Source organism: Heteronotia binoei, chromosome 17 (assembly GCF_032191835.1).
Source record: "Heteronotia binoei isolate CCM8104 ecotype False Entrance Well chromosome 17, APGP_CSIRO_Hbin_v1, whole genome shotgun sequence".
NCBI classification, from domain to species: Eukaryota; Metazoa; Chordata; class Lepidosauria; order Squamata; family Gekkonidae; genus Heteronotia; species Heteronotia binoei.
This window is the reverse complement of record NC_083239.1, coordinates 31,524,184-31,546,533: the sequence shown is the minus strand read 5'-3', so window position 1 is coordinate 31,546,533 and position 22,350 is coordinate 31,524,184. Positions and strand designations below refer to the sequence as shown.

Sequence of the window (22,350 nt, the reverse complement as noted above, 5' to 3'; positions counted from 1 at the left end):
AAATAATGCACTGTCTATCCACTTTCAATGCACTTTCCAACTGGATTTTTCCAGTTCACAGAGTAAAATCCAGTTGGAAAGTGCATTGGAAGTGGACTGAAAATGCATTATTTAGTGTGTGCGACTGCGGCTGGCGTGCCCTTCTTCAGCTGGGAAACAGAACAGCAATTCTCTGTACTACCAAACAGTGACCTCACTGCAGAAGGGATGGAATGATCACAATACGGCAGAGGTAGGAAGCACTGTGCCCACAAAGAAAAAGGCCTTCAGAGCAACATGCCCTATGGAGGCTGGGCCCACCTCAAAGGAGAGCTCGTCGGGCGCTTGCGCCGTGTAGCGTTTGACCACGTGGGCTGCTGCGATGGCGGGAACGTTGATCGAGGCTTCCTCGTTGACCAGTAGGCGGTTGCCATGGTTATCGATCTGAAATTAAATCGGGAGGGATGGAGTGCAGCTGAGCAGGCAGAGCCCAAGAATGCCCTGAGAGTGACATCTGAAAAGGGCGAGATGGTGGCTGGTAACTGGGGTGGGTGGGGAGGGTAGAGGCAAAGGAAATAACCCATCTGGGTGGCATCACCTGTAGGGGGTTGCCTCCCTCTTTGCCTGGAAGGGCCCTTGTGCCTTTTAGCAAGTGGGAATGACGTGAAATGCACACGGGCATCCCCAGCATTCTTGGCAAGCTCAACTTGGCCTGCTAATACTCATTCCATTCAGTTTAATAGCTCAGCAATCCTCACAACGGCCCTGTAAGGTAGGCCAGTATCTCTGCAGTCCTATTGCAGAGAGTGTGAAAGAAAAGAGTGATTTGTTTGAGGCTGCCTTGCGAGTTGAGGGCTTAGATGAGATTAGAACCTCATCTTAAAAAACAAAAAGGATGGGAGGAAAGACATTGTCTTAACCTTTTCCCTGCCAGTCATTTTCAGCTCAAAACCGTTCCCTCCCCCGCCTGAGTTTTCACCTGAGGGGAGGGTGAAAGAGACAGGGAAGACATCAGGGAAGACCCCCAAATATCTCTCAGGAGTTTCCACCATTAAGATACAGTCCATCCCAGATAGCTTAAGTCAGGGCTTGGTGTCAGGGAGTGTGGCCGAATATGTAAATGAGCTCCTGCTGGGCTTTTTCTACCAAAAAATACCCCTGGCTTAAGTTCAAAAACTGCAGAGGGCAGAACTGCAGAATCAGGAAGGTCCACGGCTCAGAGGTAAAGCATCTGCTTGCCTTGCAGATGGTCTCAGATTCAATTTCCAGCATCTCAAGTTAAAAGGATTAGGTTTTAGGCAATTAGAAAGACCTCAGCCTGAGACCCTGGACAGCAACTGCCAGTCAGAACAGACAATAATGACTATGACAGAGCAGTGGTCTGATTCAGTTTGTAGCGGCTCCATGTGTTTGTTTGTCAGGGAGGGGCTGTGGCTCAGTGGCAGAGCATCTGCTTGGCACGCAGAAAGTACCAGGTTCGATCTCCAGCACCTCCAGTTAAAAGGACCAGGCAACGGGTGATGTGGAAGTCCTCAGAGAGCCACTGCCAGTCTCTGAGTAGATAATACTGACCTTGACGTGACCAAGGGTCTGATATAATATAAGGCAGCTTCACGTATGTTTATGTGCAGAACATTTGTACAATATGAGCCGCTATTGTACAGTGGGTCTTTCATATATAATAACATGGGTATTTAAGGTTTCTGGACACCCAGTCATAGAAGAAGAAGACTGCAGAGTGGCTTACAATCTCCGATATCTCCCCCCACAACAGACACCCTATGAGGTGCATGGGACTGAGAGGGCTTTCACAGCAGCTGCCTTTTCAAGGACAACTCCTACAAAAGCTATAGCTGCCGTTTCAGCAGCTGCAAGTGGAGGAGTGAGGAATCAAACCCAGTTCTCCCAAATAAGAGTCTGCGCTACACCAAACTGGCTACGTAACATCAGATTTCCAAGAGACACAGGAACAATGCTCTCTCTAAACTGTGAGCAAAAATTCTACTTTGTGAGCAACTGGCATTAAAGTTGTGAGCTACCGAATACGTTGGTTTGCTCTGGGATCATTTTTCCTGAGTTAAGACAAAAATGTGTGAGCCAGAACTAAAAAATTGTGAGCTAGCACACACTAACTCAGCTTAGAGAGAACATTGCACAGGAACCCAGAGAAAGTACTGGGAAGAGCTATGACAGATGAGTCACCCCAACTCAGGAAGCAGGATGAAGTTGACATGCAACAGGCTCCATCTGCAAAACCCACTGTTCGAACCCATTCTGATTCTTACCTCCATCCAGGTGAGGACTGGTCCGCAGTTGATGTTGCTATCCACAATAGCCGAGAGCTTTTCTAGGTACTGTGTAAGCATGGGCACCAGCAGCTAGTGTAGGAGAGAGGAAGAAAACATAGCATCACTGGCCCGCCCATCTCTCAGATTCAGAAGGCAAGGGAGGCTGTGGTTGGCCACTTATGGTGAACAGCAGGGGGTTTCAGCCTTTTACATAGTGGGCCTCCCCTTCTCAAGACAGTCTTTGTTCAATTTATACCAGAGTTCAGTCCACAGCTTTTATTGTAGCAGGAACTTCTTTGCATATTAGGCCACACCCCCTTGATGTAGTCAATCCTCCAAGAGCTTACAGGGTTCTTCTTACAGGACCTACTGTAAGCTCTTGGAGGATTGGCTACATCAGGGGTGCGTGGCCTAATATGCAAAGGAGTTCCTGCTACAAAAGAAGCCCTGGCTCAGTCTAGAATCATCTTTGGCTTGGACCCTACAACTCCCTTCCACCCTATCTTCCCCCACCAAAAAAGGGACCATGGCTCAGTGGCAGAGGATCTGCTTGGCATGCAGAAGGCCCCAGGTTCAATCCCCAGAATCTCCTGTTTAAAAGTTCAAGCAGAAGGTGATGGGTGATACTCTGGAGACCGGCTGCCAGTCAGAGTAGACAATGCTGAGCTTGACGGATTGATGGGCTGATTCAGAAGGCAGCTTCATGTGTTCATGTGGCTTCTTCCAACGGAGAAATACTTCCTCCGTTGGAAGCAGAAGTTCTGTGTGAAAGGCTTAGCAGAAGGGTGTCCTTAGGATCCGGCTCGACAGGAGTCACGTGATCCAGCTCCTTGTCTTATGGGGAGGCAGATCAAGATGGGTAAATGTGTTAGTCTGTCTGTAGCAGTAGGAAAGAGCAAGAGTCCAGTAGCACCTTCAACACTAACAAAACTTGTGGCAGGGGATGAGGTTTCATGAAAAAGTTGTATCTGAAGAAGTGAGCAGTGCCTCATAAAGACTCATGCCCTGCCACATTTTGTTAGTCTTGAAGGTGCTACTGGACTCTAGCTCTTTTCTACTGTTATGGGGAGATAGTGTCGTCTCTCTGGCAAAAGTCTAGTGCATAATTGTTCTCACCAGGGCTTTTTTTTTTGGAGCAGGAACTCCTTTGCATATTAGGTCATACACCCCTGATGTAGCCAATCCTCCTGGAGCTTACAGTAGGCCCTGTACTAAGAGCCCTGTAAGCTCTTGTACGAATGGCTACATCAGGGGTGTGTAGCCTAATATGCAAAGGAGTTCCTGCTACAAAAAAAGCCCTGGTTCTCACCATTCCTAGGGCATGCTTTCGCAAGCCACATTCAACAGCTGCACCGAAGCCAATCAAAAGACTTTCGAGGAGGACGTCAAGACCGGTGCTAGCATCTCTGCACAGCTGCTTACGCTTTCGAGGAAGACCCGTACCTCTTTTTTTAAGCAAGATGAAAAATAACGGGAAGCTCAATTGCAGTCACATTCTAAGGCATGGTCGCACGAGATTGGGCGATATGTCCGGTCTCTGTGGGAAGCTCCTTGTTCTGCTGCTATCTTACAGGCTGGATCCAGCCAGCTTTTTTCACTTAATCACACCCATTCCCTCTCCCTGCTACAGCTGTCACCCCCACATGGCTTTTCTCAAAGCAGCTCCCATGATTCTCAGCACAGCCCTTTTCCTGTGGCCAATGAGAACCATGCGTTCCTTTATCATCTGCAAAGAAAGCTGGCCACCTCTAAGCCTATCTCTGTTTTGCCTTCTGTATTCCCAAGAAAGAAGAGCCCCATGGCGCAGAGTGTTAAAGCTGCAGCACTGTAGTTCAAGCTCTACTCATGACCTGAGTTTGATCCTGGTGGAAGCTGGGTTCAAGTAGCCGGTTCAAGGTTGACTCAGCCTTCCAATCATTCCAAAATTGGTAAAATGAGTCTCCAGTTTGCTGGGGGGAAAGTGTAAAAGACTGGGGAAGGCAATGGCAAACCACCCTGTAAAAAGTCTGCCAAGCAAACGTCATGAGTCAGTAATGACTTGGTGCTTGTACAGGGGACTACTTTTACCTTTTTATTCCCAAGAAAACCAGAGAATCCCTGAGCAAACATCATCTTCCCTGTATCTTCTCCTTACCAGTACTTTTCCTTCCGCAGCTGGCAAAGCAGCTTGGGAGGGCTAGTTTCAGTCAAAGTGCCTAAGAAGAAATAGCTGCTACCGCCTTTCCCCTCTAATAATATTTGCACGTCTCCCAGAGCCATTTTTTTAAAAAAGATGCCAGTAGACAGACCACACCATCTCCGGGTGTCTCATCTCATTCAGCCTCGAGTTGTGCAAAACAAGGAGGGAAGCCGTACACCTGTGTTGCATCACTTAACATCTCAGCGCCTGTCCATGCATGCCGAAACCAAAATCGCACACAGGACACCAACTCTGATGGGAGCCTGAACCTCTCCGGTCATGCGTTCAAAGACCCAACTCTTGGCAAAAAAAATGGGAGGTGCTTTTAGTGAGTTTTGGAACCGGGCCCGGCTGGAATGATAAGAATCTTGACAGGCAGGCGAAAGATGCCTCTGGCAAAAAAAAATGTGATTTCAGGTGTGGGGGGCGACTTGCAAGGGAATGCGCCTCCCTCTCAAGGCCCGACATGGTTCTAAGCAGGGCCAGCCCTAGACTGTCGGGCACCCTAGGCAAGGCTAACTTCTGGTGCCGCCTCCCCCCCCCCCCCCGCACTGATAATTCTGCACCCCCAGAAGGCTGGCCCCCTAGGCAATCGCCTAGTGGCAGGGCCAGCCCTGGTTCAAGACACTCACCTCTGGGTTAGCCCGCATGTGGCTGAAGGGAGGCAGCTCAGGAAGCTGAGAAAAACGCCTGTCAAAGATGCAGCAGTGCAGGTGGGTGTCCAGAGTGCGGAATTCCTCATAGCTGCGATGCACCTGCCAGCTCTTCCCCTGCGGCAAGAAAGAAGAAGATGATGATGATATTGGATTTATACTCTGCCCTTCACTCTGAATCTCAGAGTGGCTCACAATCTCCTTTGTCTTCCTCCCCCAAAACAGACACCCTGTGAGGTAGGTAGGGCTGAGAGAGCTCTTACAAGGACAACTCCTATGAGAGCTATGGCTGACCCAAGGCCATTCCAGCAGCTGCAAGTGGAGGAGTGGGGGATCAAACCTAGTTCTCCCAGATAAGAGTCCGCACACTTAACCACCACACCAAACTGGCTCTCCAGGCAGCAAGGGAAAGGCAAAAGTCATGCTTGGTTGACCTGACCTATGGTGAATGAACTGGTCCCATCCATCCCTGATCATCCCACCTTCTGCACAGAAGCACACATGCATATAAAGCAAATGCAGGATCTGCACACAGGATACACAATGTGTCTTCACAAGGGCACTTGAGAACCAGTGTGGAGTAGTGGTTAAGAAGGGATGATGTCTAATCTGGAGAGCCAGGTTTGATTTCCCACTCCTCCACATGCAGCCTGCTGGGTGGCTCTGGGCCAGTTACAGTTCTCTCAGAATTCTCTCAGCATTGCATACCTCACAAAGCGCTTGTTGTAGGGAGGAGAAGGGAAGGTGATTGTAAGCCACTTTGAGACCCCTTAGGGCAGAGGGAAGAGGGGTATAAAAACCAACTTTTTGTCTTTTCTTCTTCACTTTTCAGATGTTACAGTCATAAGTACTGGGAACGTACCAAACAAATGTAATCGGAACATGTACTATCCATGATACTACCAATATGCATGGTCACCATTTCATGTCGATGAAGACAAAATCGGCTGCACCAATAGGCAGAAAAAATACAGAAAACCAGGTGTGAGGTGACATAATATTTATTAGGTTCTTGTAGATCCCTACACGTTTTGCGATTTGCTTTTTCCAGGTATCATTTCCAAAGTTATTCACTTCCCACCTACTGCTCAAGCTGGAAAGTGAATAACTTTGGAAATGAACCCCTAAAGAACCAAACTGCAAAATGCATAGGGATCTGCAAGAACTTAATATTGTTTCACCTTACACCAAACTGCAAAATGCGAAGGGATCTGCAAGAACTTAATATTGTTTCACCTTGCACCTGGTTTTCAACATTTTTTCCATCACCATGTCTGCAAGCCTTACAGGATTCAGTGTAGTGTAGGGTGACCAAGCTTGTACGGTAGGTCCTGAGAAGGATTTCATTGGACCTGGAAGTGATGTTACTTCTGGATGAGGCTGTAGGAATCCCTGCAGATCTCAATGGTAAAAGTCATAGAGACTGGGAGGATTCCTAGAGTGAAATTCAAAAGCGGCATCACTTCCAAGGCAGACTCCATCCCCTCCCTTCTTCTCCTGTCTTGAACATCACCAGCGGCACCAATGCAAGCACAATGGTGGGGGATTGCCTGCGGAAAGGGAGCATTTGGTAAGCCTAGTGTAGTATGTGCCCCAACCATATGCACACAGCAAATCCGTCTGTTGTTCTTGGCAGCCAAAAGTAACAAAGGCGTCACTAATAGTGTGCATTCCCCATTGGTATACTGCCACAATGAACAGTGGTTATGTCAGAAAAAGGTCTAGGTGCAGCTTATAAAAGTGTGTTTGCTGTGGTGGAAAGGCCTGATGCGTGCATGCAGGTCACAAGGAGGGCAGTGGGTGTGATGCAAGCGCACACTGATTGGCTGACCATGGAGGAACAAGGCTAGAGCGGCAGACACTAAAAGCAGATTGCTGGCACTCCAATTTTGTTTATTTTTCAAAAGCCATTTGGATCTGCTTCTGTGATAGGAACACCCTATCACAGGGGGGGAAGGAGGGGAAATATTAAGAGACAGTCTTTTCTACTAGTAATGAATAACGGTATTTGTTCACTGAAACTGTAAGTTAACCCAGCGTTAGAAACCAAGTGCTTCCCTCAGTATCCTCAACAAGACATACGGGGCCTATCTACACTATAACAAATATCAGTTTGTATCAGTTTAACAACTGTGGCTTTCCCCAAGGAATCCTGAGAACTGTAGTTTAGTAAATAGCCTAAGGATTCTCTACCAGAAGTCCTAAGCAAAACCCATTCCAGAATGACACTTCCCAGTCTCCTGAGAAGAGGGAATGACCATTACACCGACCTCCCTAACCATTTCAAAGCACCATCAGAGCTCCTTAAGGCTTTTGAGATCCCATATGGAGTAGGGTTTAAGGTTCAAACACTCCTTGCTCCTACCTGTTGCCGGCCAGCTGGCTGGCAGGGAGAATCATAGAATCACTGAGTTGGAAGGGACCTCCAGGGTCATCTGGCTCCACCCCTAACAACCATGACCTGGCGCAATGTCCCTGATGGGATGATGTCATGTGCAAGTGAAGTCATCATGCCGGGGACGTTGCATGGCAACACTCTGGTACATGGGGCAAAACTCTAGAGTTTTGTCTGAAATACCAGAGTGTCACATACAATGTCCTGTGATGATGTCACTTCCGTGTGACATCATCACACCAGGGGCTTCATGCATGGAGACTTCACCCAACCCCGCTCTCCCAGAAAGCTCCTTCCCATCCGCTGCCGGCAAGCAGATAAGACCTGGCAACCCTAGTCCTAAGCTCCTTGGGGCAAAGGCAGAATAAAACTCAAGTAAATATATAGCACCTTTAGGCTTTGGAGACGTGCAAAGTAATCACTTGGTTACCAGCTGTTAAATCAGTTAACAACTCTTTAGAAGCTGCCAAGCCAGTCAATCCAACCTGGTTCTGCCCACTAACGTCTGGGGTTATTTTTCTCACCTGGCAGGTGACTTGAATGGCAAAAAGCGGTTCTCCCTCTTCCAAGTTGCTGAGGTTCTCGTTCTGCTCAGGTGCAAACTGTAGCTGCAGAGAGACACAGAAGATAAAAGATCCCATCCCTAGCCTGCCACAGGAATCCTGGTGTCCCAGCTATCTGTTCCTCGGGCAGGGAGGGAAGGAGACATACCTGGATGTGTCCAAAGTCCACTGCTTCATAGTGGAAATGGGCACATTCAGTCAGCTTGGGGAAGTGACCCCGCGTGATGGAAAGCCTACAGAGAAAGACAGAGGGTACAATCCAGGAAATGGATGTTATTCAGAGGCAGGATGTTATTCTGAGGCAGAATTTTGTTCAGAAGTCAAACATTTAGGCAAAATATGAAACAGAAAGGCCCCAAGCCCTCACAAAACCAACAGCACCATCCTAGACTTTTTATTTCCGTCTCCCTCAACCCCATTTTAACCCAAGGACTTGTTCTAGACCCACCAAAGGGCCCTCAGTTCTCTCAGACTGCTTAGTTCTCATACTCCTGTCAAAGCCTCTCATTGACAGCCACTTCATTTAAGCCTTCCCTCCCAAATGTTTTTCTGACTTGAAATGGCGTCTGTGAGCCACTGTTTGCCCCCATGGGGAAACTCACATGTAGCCCCTCAGTATACATACATTTCTTCAATGGGGCAAGTAGTGGCTGCCTAGGCCTTTCAGTTTGGGGAAACCACACCAGGGGGGAAAAGCTTAGGCCTGTTTCTTCCTAGGGTTGTCAAATCTGGCTTGGGAAACTGCTGGAGATTTGGGGGGTGTAGCCTGGAGAAGGTGGGATCTGGGAAGGGGCAGGGTATAGTGCCATAGAGCCCACCTTCCAAAGCAGCCATCAGGGGAACTGATCTCTGTTGTCTGGAGATCCCTTAGGATTCTGGGAGATCTCCAGGCTCCACCCAGAAACTGGCTACTCTGTTCCTCCCAGGTATTACATTCCTGGTCAGAAATGGGTCCACATGCACCTCAGAATTAAGTTCCCAGTGGGTGAACTCCATGTCTGATTGAAAGTCATCAGAATCAGCCCTCATCTTGGGGCTTAACAGTTGCTTACTGGTACTTCTGGGTAAGGGTGTCTAAACACGGAGGGGACAAGAGACGGGCAGCAAATCACAGCCACATGAAACAGCATGCAGGGAATACCCCACCCTGGAAATGCAAACTCCCAAACAAGTTTATAATCCATCTCCCACCCCAACCATACTATTAGGGTTGCCAGCTGACTAGAGGAAAAATTGGCCCAATCTGTTCTTCTCCCTCTGAAATCACTCAGTAAAATTTTTCCCACTGTGAAGGAAAAATAGGATCACTTGCTAACCATTGCTTATCAAGTGCAAGTTAAAGACATGACCGCAAGGGATGGCTTAAAAGTTGGCAGCCCTAAATGAGCACTACGGCTGTATCTGGCCTTTGCCCTCTCCCCAGGTTTTACCTCTTGGTTGGCTTTCCCTTGACGTTGTTGGTTGCATTTCCCAAAGAGCGCACTTGTCCCTCTCCGGAGGTATCAATGTTGTCTGTGCTCCGAGCCTGTGCAATCAAAACAAGCAAGGCATGGGGAATGCTGTCATGCAGACACCTAGCATGGTGCAGTGGTTACAGGGCAGGGTTCAAATTCACACACATACATACACATGCACGGGGATAGAATTCTAGCAGGAGCTCCTTTGCATATTAGGCCACACGCCCCTGATGTTGCCAGTCCTCCAAGGGCTTACAAGACTCTTTTTTGTAAGCTCTTGGAGGATTGGCTACATTGGGGGGATGTGGCCTAATATGCAAAAGGAGCTCCTGCAAAATTCTACCCCTGCACATGCGCACCCCCCTCTGTAGCCGTTAAAATTCACTGGGTTACCTGAAGTCAGTCACTCTGTCTCTACCTAACCTACCTCACAAGTATATTACGAGGACAAAATGGGAAGAACTGTAAGTTCGGCCCAGAGCACCTTGGGATAAAAATATACGGATAATCTCCCAGGACAATGTCCCAAACATGTGGCAACATTTCTCTCCCCTTCCCTTAACCGTTGCCTGTACTGATGGCCAGCAATCTCTCTGCAGCGTGGCTTTGTGGCTAATTCTTGACCCAGTGTTTCAAGTCAAAGACAAATTCTTCTGCTTTGCCTCTGTTTTGCCACTCTACATCCAAGGCAGGAGGTACCTTTGGGTTCTTTGCCAGCAATATGTCATAGTGGTTTTACACAGCTGCGTGTGTGTGTAAAGTACCATCAAGTCCCAGCCAACTTATGGCAACCCTCGTTGGTTTTCAGGGCAAGAAAGGAACAGAGGTGGTTTGCCTGCCTCTGCTTAGCTACCCTTAACTTTCTTGGTGGTCTCCCATCCAAGTGCTAATCAGGGCTGATTCTGCTTAGTTTCTAGTCTGACAAAGTTGGGCTAGCCTGGGACATCAGGACCTTCTACAGCACGTATCTCAGGACTACTAAGAATGCAAGCAATGATCTTCTGGCTGGACCCCTAGCTTTGAAAGGACATCTTCACACACCAAAAACATATATAAAAGCACATCTGACTTTTTTTCCCCTTGGTTGCTGTCCAGCTCCAGTCTCCAGTTTATTGGGAGACTTTTGCCAAGTCATCCTAGCCTTTCTACACTCTTTGTAATCCCTCCCCAAAATTGTGATCACCTAACAGTTGGTTGGGATTTGGAATGGCAAGGTCTAGCCCAGGGGTGTCAAACATGCGGCCCAGCGGCTGAGTCAGGCCTCCAGAGAGTTCCTATCAGGCCCCCGAGCAACTGGCTGTCATCTGCTTCCTAATCCCTCTCTCTTGCTTCCTTCTGCATAACAGCTTGCTTTGCAAGGCTTGCTCAATTGCATAGGAGCTACAGAGCAAAACCTCTATTTTCTCCATTGGCTGAGGCTCCTCCCTTGGGGAGGACAGGGTGGAGACAAAGCTTGCTTTGCCAGGCTCTCTCAATTGCACAGCAAACCTACTGAGTCAAGCCTCTCTTCTTTCTATTGGCTGAGGCTCCTCCCCCTCTTTGTCCCCTGGGGAAGGAAGGAAAGAGCCGGAGCTTCCCTTGCCCAGTTTTCTAGATCCCTGGAGAAATACAAAGAATGCACCTTTAAGACCAATGAGTGCTAATGTTTTAAGCATGTTTTATTTTAGGTTTTTTTTAAAAAAAAATAGTTAGTTGTGTTTGTGTCCTTTATAAAGTTTATATCTCTGCTACCTAATCTTAAATAAGTACTTATGTGGCCCGGGCCATCATGGCCTGGCCCAACAAGGTCTCATTTATGTCACATCCGGCCCTCATAACAAATGAGTTTGACGCCTCGGTCTAGCCCAATCTTGTCAGAACTTGGAAGCTAAGCAGGGTTGGTACTTGGAAGGGAGAGCACCAAGGAAGGCTCTGCAGAAGAAGGCAATGGCAAACCACCTCCGCTTTTCACTTGCCTTGAAGACCTCTTGCTGGAGTCACTAAGTCCATCGGATAGTCCGATCTCATCAGAGCTTGGAAGCTAAGCAGGGCTGGCACTTGGATGGGAGACCACCGAGGAAGACTCTGCAGAGGAAGGCAATGGCAAACCACCTCTGCTGCTCACTGGCCTTGCAACCCTCTTTCTGGGGGTAGCCAGAAGTTCATGGCATAGCCCAATCTCATCAGATCTCATAATCTAAGCAGGATCAGTAGGTGGAAGGGAGACCACCGAGGAAGGCTCTGCAGAGGAAGGCAATGGCAAGCCATCTTTGCTTCTCACTTGCCTTGAAAACCCCTTGCTGGGGTTGCCTTAAGTCAGTTGTGACTTGATGGCAGATGCATACATAACCATCCCTCCACGGTCAGAAATATTTAATCAACAGAAATATTTCACTGTACGAGGCTTTAGGGCAACACCTACAGAATGACACCAAATACCTCGAAGCATACAAGCTGGATGCAGCCAGCTGTTTTCACTCCACTGCGTTCTCCTTCTTTCTATGGCCCCTGTCCCACTTGCCTTCTTCTGCAGGTCCCATCTAGGGGTACCAGTTCCAGATTGGGAGATTCCTGGAGATTTGGGGGTGTGGCTTGGAGAGGGCGAGGTTTGGGGAAGAAAGGGATTTCAGTGGAGTGGAATGACATATGGTCTATCCTCCAAAGCAGCCAGTTATCTCCTGGGGAATTGATTTCTGCAGTCTGGAAATCAGTTGTAATTCCAGGGGATCTCTAAGCCCTACCTAGAGGCTGACAAACCTACCCATCATTCCCAGCACAGCCTTTTGGATGGCCAAAGGAAACCCTCTCCTCCCTTTCTCACCAACAAAAAAAGCCAGTTGAATCCAGCCGGTGTTTCTAGATACTGCTTCAAGTCCTCAGAAAAAAATCTTCTTGTGCCAGACAGCCCAAGCCTGAATTGCCAGAAAAACTCAAACATGATCTAAGAGGATAAGCGCATGACTCAATAAACCATCAGCTCACAGCGGTTTAACAACTGGTTTTTCAGTTGGAGGCTCCTGTTCTCGCCCTCCTTCTTCCCAGGTGTAACGTGATACCAGATCCACCCAGCCCCGCTTTATCTACTAAAATCAGCTGGTGTTCTAATATAAGATGTTGACAAGAGAGCCTTAAGATCAAGGCCTGAAAGATCTTTTATCTTCTCTCACCTCCCCACCTGCTTTTTTAAAATGCTCAATGTGATGAAGAGTTCTAGAGAACCTGAAAGCTTGCATGATGTTTTGTGTCACTTTGGCTCTACCACAAAGGGTTATGTGGTTTTACATCTTGGTTGGTTTTGCTTCTTTAAAATACCCCAGAGGGAACTAGGATATAACCACAGCCAGCCTCTGCACTGGATCTGGGATATAAGGGCCTGATCAAATGCTGACCTCTTGTGAAGCAATGCACTTAATGTTAGGGTAGATTTTAGATATTTTGGCCCGATCCTGCATTTCTGTCTTGCTAACTGGGGAATAGGCACAGACATGCTGATGGATCAGGGCCTGAGATATTTCCTCCCAGGCATTACAGGTCCATCTTTACTTGCCCTTTGCAATCTGCTCAACACAGCTATAAGCCAAAAAAGCGAATACTCATTTGTTAGACCAATTGCCTTCCTGCTGCAAGCTTCAGGAGCATTGTCTACACAGGGCTTTTTTAAAGCAGGAATGCACAGGAACACAGGAACAGCTGGCTTGGTGTCAGGGTGTGTGGTCTAATATGCAAATTAGGGGGGGAGCCCTGTGCAAACCAATGGTCAAAGGAAAACCCAGTTAGAAGTAGAAAAAGTCCTGTGCAAAACAATGGTGATGTCAGAAGGTGTGGTCTAATATGCAAATGAGTTCCTGCTGAGCTTTTTCTACAAAAAAGTCCTGATTGCCTACCTTTTAAAATGTTAAAACATATGAGAATTCATTCAGTTGCATGTACATTCACCTTCCCTCTCCTTTCACATTTTTTTTTGCAAAAATAATTTTATTATAGGTTCAAGTTACCTTCTCATATATTGTATCTCACAATGCATCACACATTCATTTAGGTTTTCAACAAGCAGGATCAATTTCTTAAAAGCTGAGAAACTACTTCAGAGAGGGAATAAGGCCTATTAGTTCACAGCAGTTCACAGCCAATCAGCATTTCATCCTACTGCTTCTGCTGAAACATGAGAAATGCATGTTTCCCCTGAATTCAATTTGTGGAGAAGATTCTGTTTGATTAATCTTGGTAGTTGCAGTAGAGCAATGGGGGGAAATAGGGGGGGAGGCTGTCACCGCATCCAGCAACTCTCCAGGAATTCTTCCAGCCTCTATGGTTTTTACAAAGAAACTGAGGAAATTCCTACAGCATTACTTAGCATAGTAACATCACTTCTGGATCTTCCACCAGAAATAACATTGCCACATCACACAATGCTTCCCCTCCCCATGCCTTGCTCCCAAAGCTCCTTGGATAACCCTAAGTTGTCAACCATAATGCTCCCTCATAGCATAGCAACTGCTCCCTCAACAGATCCACAGAGAGCCAGTTTGGTATGGTGGTTAAGTGCACAGACTCTTATGTGGGAAAACCAAGTTTGATTCCCCACTCCTTCATTTGCAGCTGCTGGAAAGGCTTTGGGTCAGCCATAGCTTTTTAGAACTGTCCTTGAAAGGGCAGCTTCTGTGAGAGCTCTCTCAGTCCCACCTACCTCGCAGGGTGTCTGTTGTGGGGAGGGAAGAGAAAGGAGATTGTAAGCCGCTCTGCGACTCTGAGATTCAGAGTGAAGGGTGGGGTGTAAATCCAATATCTTCTTCATCATCTATAGCTAAAATGAGGGGTTGTAATACAATAGGAATGGGCTGTGGATCAGTGGCAGAACATCTGCTGGCATGCAGAAGGCCCCAGGTTCAATCCCTGCCATCTTGAGGAAGGATCAAGTTGTAGGTTATGTGAAAGATCCTGGAAAGCCACAGTCTGAGTAGGCAATATTGGCTTTGATAGCCCGATTCTGTATAATCCAGCTTCATGTGTGTTTATGTTGGATATTTCGATGCACCCTGGTTTTATTTCCAACTTGGAACTCTGTATTCTGCAGTGGCTTCATAGACGACCTTTCTATTCTACCAACTCTGGCCACAGGTAAAAATAAAAAGTAAATGGTGGATTTCTGCTGCTGGGCCACAAAAGGAAAGAGCTGATGCCAAAAACAGAAAGGGCATTTCACTGCCTCCTCTTCCTCGGTTCCTTATAATGCCCAGTAAAAGACGTGTAATACGATGTCTTCCTGCCTTGATCCTCCCTGCTCCGCCTCCTGGCTGCTGCCTTTTGGGCTGTGGGAAATTGTGCATGATGGATTAACAGGGCAAATGAACAGGACAATTCTATGCATCAGGGCTTTTTTTGTAGCAGGAACTCCTTTGCACATTAGGCCACACCCCCCTGATATAGCTGATCCTCCTGGAGCTTACATAGGGTTGCCAAGTCCAATTCAAGAAATGTCTGGGGACTTTGGGGGCGGAGCCAGGAGACTTTGGGGGTGGAGCCAGGAACAAGGGTGTGACAAGCATAATTGAACTGCAAGGGAGTTCTGGCCATCACATTTAAAGGGACAGCACACCTTTTAAAATGCCTTTCTTCCATAGGAAATAATGAAGGATAGGGGCACCGTCTTTTGGGGCTCATAGAATTGGACCCCCTCGTCCAATCGTTTTGTAACTTGAGGGGTATTTTGGAGAGAGGCACTAGATGCTATACTAAAAATTGGGTGCCTCTACCTCAAAAAATAGCCCCCCCCCGGGCCCCAATACCCGTGAATTAATTCCCCATTATTCCCTATGGGAATCGTTCTCCATAGGGAATAACAGAGTGCCCAGTAGACATTTCCCTCCCTCCTCACACTTTCTAAAGCGGGGGGAGGGCCTCCAAACCAGGGAATCCCCTGCCCTCTCCCTCTCTCACACACACAAATACTTACTGGGTCTTGTTCCTGCAGAACTTTACTTTGCTCTGAAAACGAAAGCAAAACAAAGGGAGGGGCCGTTCTCCAACGAAACTGTTACTGACCCTTTGCCATGAAGCCCTTCCTGTTTCCTGCTTCCTGCTCAGCCTTAAAGGCACACATTTTAAAAATGGACCTGTTTGCAGGTTTCTAAACCTGCAGGAGCTCTAAAACTACATGGTGACTGTGGGGGCAGGGCTTCCCCCGCCAGCCAGCCAAGTGGCTGAGGGCGGGGGGGAAAGCCTGTAAAAATGGGGGATCCCCTGCTAGGACCTGGGGACTGGGAAGCCTAAGCTTACAGTAGGCCCTGTACTAAGAGCTTTGTAAACTCTTGGAGGACTGGCTATATCAGGAGAGTGTGGCCTAATATGCAAAGGAGTTTCTGCTACAAAAAAAGCCCTACTATGCATAGTTACTCTAATCTACTGATTTCAATATGCTTAGACTGGAGTATATTTGCATAGTATTGCTTCACACAGTAAACATTAAGCACCTTTCTAGACCTTCTCTCCATGGTGTCTTTATTTGAACACTTTCATCTATGGTAGTGGTGGTCACATGAGAGAACATGAGAGCATCATGAATAAGATGCTTGGCACAGAGGACAAAAGGACATACTCCTTTACACAGAGAGTGATTAAAATGTGGAATTCACTGCCTGAGGATGTAGTGATGCCCACGGACATAGGCAACTTTAAAAGGGGATTAGACAGATGCATGGAAGATTGGTCTATCAGTGGCTGCTAGCCATGGTGACTCAAAGGAACCTCCACGTTCAGAGGCACTGAACCTCTGAAGCCCAGTGCTAGAAGGCAACATCAGGGGATGGCCTCAGCTTCTATGCCCTGTTGCCAGGGCTGGCCCTAGACTGTCTGGCACCCTAGACAAATCTAACTTCTAGCTCCCCCCACCCTGCACAGATAACAACACCAAGTCACACGGGGTGCCCATTTTGATGCCCCCAGAAGGCTGACACCGTAGGCAATCACCTAGTTTGCCTAGTGGCAGGGCCGGCCCTGCCTGTTGTTGGACCTCCAGAAGAACTGGGTGATCAGTGTGTGAGACAGGATACTGGACTAGATGGACCACCAGTACGATCCAGCAGAGCTCTTCTTAGGTTCATACTGGGGTCCAAAGATCTCGGGATCTGCAAGCAGGGGAGCAAGGGCTGCTAGTACTTTGGAAGGACGAAGGGTGAGTCTCTTTCATGTCCGTGGGGCTAACATTTTAAGAAATTATTTGAAACATTAGAATTCCAACTTTCCACCCAATCAAGGAGGCAAACATGAAAATAAGAGTCCTCTCAGTTTCCTAAGAATGGGGACTGGGATTCTCTACCTCAAGGGAAGGAGATGGAATTGGCATCCCCCTTTCCAGAAAGACTGAACCCATAGGGGAAATAGGGTGTCCCCCCCCCCTTGGATGAGGCTGAAAGTTTGTGGAAAACTGAAAACAATGCTACACTTGCTTTCTTACTAAGCTCACCCATCTTGCTACTTTAACAACATAAAATTTGTTATCTATAACTTAAATCATCATATAAACTCTGGCAATGTAAATGTAAAAGTATAAACGCCTTAGTTTTCTACAGGCAGAGTTGTGGGTTTACCTACTGTAGAGAGTAAGAGTGAAAGTGAACCCTTACAGATGAATCATTACCTAAGGTAATGATTGTCTTAGATAAAAATCATAGTACTACACATTCTGAATGAGTATGGCCTTGTCTTTAAACCTATTCCGCTCATTCCAAAACAGAAAATCTTTCCTAGTAGAGCCAGCAGTTTGAGTATTGGATAAGAACCCAAGAGACCCAGGCTTAAATCTTCTCTTTGCCACAGAAGTATACTAGGGGACCTTGGACCAGTCACGATCAGCCTAACTCATTTCACAGGGTTGTAGTGAAGATAAAATGCAGGAGAGCAGGACAAGATTGGGGGGTTAGGGGCCATGGCTCAGTGGTAGCGCACCTGCTTGGCATGCAGAAGGTCCTAGGTTTGACCCCTGACATCTCCACTTAAAGGATCTGGCAGTAGATAAAATACAAGACCTCCACCAGAGACCCTGGAGAGTCTGAGTAGACAAGACTGACCTTGATAAACCCAGGGTTTGATTCAGTATGAGCCAGCTTCATGGGTTCAAAGCAAGCTGCTTTAGCCCCCCCAGGGGAGAAAAGTAAGGATTAAATGAAGTAAAAATAACTAATTTTTTCATATCTCCCTAAAATTTTCAGCTTTTCTGTTGGGGAAAGTTGGGGGGGGGGAGTCCTCAAATTTTTCCTCGCAGCTCTTTACACCCTTAGCTACTGTTTCCTTCAGTCCTACTAGCTTTCAGACTATCTCACAGTATTGACCAGAATATGAGCTGAGAATATGAGCTGATTAGTTTTCCAGGAACCAACAGCTCCGCCTTAGAAATTCTAATTGGATGACCAGCACCAAGAAGGTACCATCCTAATGCAATCGTAGGCATATCTGGTAGAAAAATGAACTGTTTTTCATCTGTCACCCAATGCAAAGGATTCTATCTGAGAGGGAGAGAAGCCACTCTGTGGAGAATAGCTTACGGTAGTTGTCATTTAAATACCACAAGTTCAGGTTTGTTTGACATCAGTCTATCTCCAGGTTGCCCCTGGCTCTTTTAAGTAATAAGAGACTTTGCACTGTTTCTGGTGCAAAGTCCTTTCCAATCAAACAATGAGACTACAGTTGAACATCTGCAGTTGGAGCATGTTGATCTCCTGGAATTACAAACAGAAGAAGAGATTGGATTTAGACCCCACCCTTCACTTGGAGTCTCAGAGCAGTTTGCAATCTCTTTTCCCTTGCCCTCACCACAACAGACATTCTGTGAGATAGATGGAGCTGGGAGAGCTCTTTCCAGAACTGCTCTTTCAAGAATAGCTCTGACAGTTATACTAGAATAGCTCTGACAGGGCATTCTAGCAGGTGCATGTGGCGGAGTGGAGAATCAAACCTCCCAGATGAGAATCCACAGCACTACACCAAACTGGCTCTCACATGGTTCTAGCCCCCAGATTGGTTCCTCTGGAGAAAATAGCTGCCTTGAAGGGTAGACTCTGTGGCACTATATCCTGCTGAGGTACCTCCATTCCCCAAACCACATCCTCCCTGGCCTCCATCCCTAAGTTTCCAGGAATTGCCCAGTTCAAAGATGGTGACTTCAGATGAGTCTGATTAGAACTTACATCAGGGGCTTTTGAGTTGTGGCCCAATGGAAGCAGCTCTCCTGATCTTGTCAGCCGTGTACAGGTAATACAAACACTGAATTTTGCTTCAAAAGTGAAAGTGGTATAGTTCTCTCAATACTGATTTGTGGACAGAGGCCTCTGTGTCGCAGGCATGGCTCATCTAGGATTACCAGCTCTGAGTTGGGAAATACCTGGAGATTTGAAGGATACAGCCTGGGGACGGTGGGGCTTAAGGAGAGGAGGGAACTCAGCAGGGTATAATGCCATACAGTCCACCTTCTAAAGCAGCCAGGATTGGACAGGTTACTGTCAGGAACAGGATAAAGGAACAGTATCACCCTAGTGATGAAAGATCTGCTCTGGATGCCCATTTAGTTCTAGGCACAATTCAAGTCCTGATTCCTACCTATAAGGCCCTAAATCAGGGGTGTCAAACTCATTTGTTATGAGGACCGGATCTAACATAAACGAGACCATGTCAGCCCGGGCCATATGTATACCTATTTAAGATTAGGTAGCAGAGATGTAAAGGAAAAATAAAATAAAGGTTTTGCTCTGTAGCTCCTGTGTGATTGAGCAAGCCTGGCAAAGCAAGCTGTGATGCAGAAGGAAGCAAGAGAGAGGGAGAAGGAAGCAGATGACAGCCAATTGATCGGGGGCCTGAAAGGAGCCCTCTGGGGGCCTGATTCAGCCCCTGGGCTGCATTTTTTGATACCCCTGTCCTAAATGGTTCAGGGCTGGGGTACTTAAAGTATCACTTCCTCCCATATTGCTAGAGTTCCCAACTTCCAGGAGGTGGTTGGAGATCTCCTGGAATCACAACTGATCTCCAGGACACAGAACTCATTTCCCATGGAGAAAATGGCTGTTTTGAAAGGTAGACTCTATGGCACTCTACCCTGCAGAGGTCCTTCCCTCCTCTCCCTAAACCCTGCCCTCCCTAGGTTCCACACCCCAAATCTCCAGGAATTTCCCATCCCAGAGCAGGCAACTCTACATCTTGTCCAGTTAAGATCTGACTTTCAAGCCCTCACCTTCAGAGGTGAGGTGGTGGTGACCACCAGAGATGGATTTTTCAGTGGTGGCCCCTCACTTGTGAAACGGCCTTCCCTTCCCTAAGTTTCCAGGAATTTTCCGATCCAAAGATGGTGACCTGGCAACTGCTGCTCTTCTCTCTTGCAGACGTTGTGCCAAAACCATTCTTTTAATAACCGGGTTGATCTTTTTAATACCATTTTTACAATGTGTTTTATGTTTTCTGTTCTCTGGCTGGGTTTTTAATGCTGAGCTCTGAGAAACAACTTCTAATGTTTTATGTTTGTATTACATTTCATTTTATCAGTCACCTGGGGCGGGCTCCCTGGAGAGGCAGCCCCGACATTTTCTAACTATTTATTTCTAGTTTGAAAAATGCTGGTCTTGAACTTTTCTGCCGGGCATCCAATTTAACACGCCAGGGAATTATTTCGTGTGAGGAAACACGTGAGCCAGCATCTACAGTCTGAAAGCATGTTGGCTAGGCGATGTCTCTATCGTCATCCTTGTTTAGACCTATGAAGAGACAGGCTGCAATCTTATGATATGACTGCTTTCCTGGGAGTAAGCCGCACTGACCAACATGAGACTTTCTTCCAAGTAGACCTGATTGCGTTCTTCCAGGCCTCATTTTGGGCTGGGGCTCACAAGAGCGGAGCTCCAGAACCTCTAAATTTTATTGTGCTCTTTCTTATCCCCCTCCCCTCAAATACTTGCTTCTGGGCTCCATTGTTTAAATCCCCTGTGAGAATTTTGTTGAACTCTAAGATTTGACAAACTTTCTAATATTTTTCCCTCCACAAAAAATAGGGAAATAACCAAAACATATAAAGCAGACAGATGGAAATCTTCCTCATGCCACTGTGGCCACATGGAAGAAAGCAATTTAAAAAGTACGATGGGAGTAATGCTTCTATTATGACAATTCTAATTCAAGAAGCATTTCCAGGTAGATGCTGAGCTGATATAATTCAGTACACCTTCCAGTGATGTCAGAGGTGTGTGGCATATGCAAACGAGGCATGCAAAGGAGTTGTGCTAATGAGCTCCGGCACCTCTTTTTCTATGAAATGATCCTCGGGTTTCTTCCAAGTAGACCTGATTGGCCCCAGAGAGTCCTACCCAGAGCCACAATGCTGGGTACACAATTGTGTGTGTATGTAAAGTGCCATCAAGTTGCAGTTCATTTACAACAACCCTGGCAGGGGGCTTTCAAGGCAAGCAAGAAGCAGAGGTGGCTTGCCACTGCCTTCCTCTGTAGAATCTTCCGTGCAGTCTCCCTTCCATGTACAGACCCTGCTGAGCTTCTGAGAGCTGACAAGATTGGACTGTACCATGCCCCCTTCTCTTCTGAGTACCTAATTACCTGCCATGTAGGACACACCTTGAGCGTGGCTATCTCTGAATAAGGGTCAAAACGGAGGCACTATTTGTTTTGGCAGGATCTAATCGACTTTCCGGCCTCCTGAATTACCTGGGCATTCTGTTTGAGGGCCCCTGAATTGCACTGCTCACACGGAGGAGAGCTAGAAAATAAGCTTTGCTTCTGATACAGGGCTGGATTCAAATTCGCCCTTCCTAGTGTTGACCACTCACATGTCATTCCTCGTGGTCCCCTATTTCCCAGCCCAGTGGGCTACAATGGATGGGGTGGGGGGGGCAGACAGGAAAGTTCTGTTCCACTGATGGATAATTGAGTCTGGACCCATCCCCTAATGCATAAAAATTCTTTTGAATTTTGTTTAAACAGGAGGAAAGTTTCTAAACCTTGCAGGCTTGTGTAAAGCTGAAATACTTGCAAACTGCCTCTACTAAAGTCTTAAGGCCCTGATGATTCTGGATAGGAATTCAGGAAGCTGTGCTTTTGCATTTAGGCAGTTTGCTCAGTTTTGCATCTCCATCCCCCTCCCATACAGCTTTATGATGCTCCCAACGTACCATGTGCTACTGAAACAAAGCAGTTTGCCGTTCTGAAAAGGCAAGAGCAGAGACCGGCATGTTGCAGCCAGAACAAAGCAGGGAAACAAAGTGGTCACGGTACTTCAGGACTAGCTGGAAAGCGGAAATTTGATTTGCACGTTGTCCAAAACGCTCCACCTTAATGCACATATGCAAATATGTCTATATTTAGAATAATGGATTCCATTAACAATTTAGGGATTTGTTTGCAAGATCATCTCCTTAAAAACACACGCACACGCACAGTTCTAAGTCTGATCGCAACACTCCACAGCACAAATCAGCTGCTCCAGACATGGATCGAAGCAAGTCGTATTCACGATCAAATTTCAACCTTGCCAGGGAACCAGGAAGAGGAAATCCATTGCTCTCTGTGGAATAAGAGCTACTGCAGACAGGTTCTCCCCTTTAAGTCCCAGGCTCACACAAACAAATGATGCCCCTTCTTTACTTCCACCTGCTTTTATTCTTCTAGCCCTAAATTAACAGCAAAAGATGGCGAAAAGCTACTTCCGCCTCCAGAACGAACGGCAACGCCTGAATTCTCCCCCCAACCCTCCCCCCCCCCCCACAGCGTGCATTTCATCAAAGTACCTCTGACATAGCACCACACTTAATATCGAAATTTGCTCCATTGGCAGTTTTCTAAACCTTTGCAGTATCTCTAGCTTAAAGGCA

The 22,350-nt window shown here is 47.1% G+C and overlaps 1 protein-coding gene across 1 annotated transcript in view; it reads right to left on the bottom strand.

Moving 5' to 3' along the window:
• Positions 1-22,350, bottom strand: part of ARHGAP33 (Rho GTPase activating protein 33) — a 66,815-nt gene that overhangs the window by 35,321 nt on the left and 9,144 nt on the right. Inside the window, exons 2-7 of the mRNA XM_060258080.1 lie at positions 9,488-9,582; positions 8,206-8,290; positions 8,019-8,102; positions 5,079-5,216; positions 2,265-2,357; positions 301-423 (exon numbers count right to left, since the gene is read on the bottom strand). Coding sequence (XP_060114063.1) covers positions 301-423; positions 2,265-2,357; positions 5,079-5,216; positions 8,019-8,102; positions 8,206-8,290; positions 9,488-9,582 — 618 coding nt within the window. The remainder of the gene's footprint in view (positions 1-300; positions 424-2,264; positions 2,358-5,078; positions 5,217-8,018; positions 8,103-8,205; positions 8,291-9,487; positions 9,583-22,350) is intronic.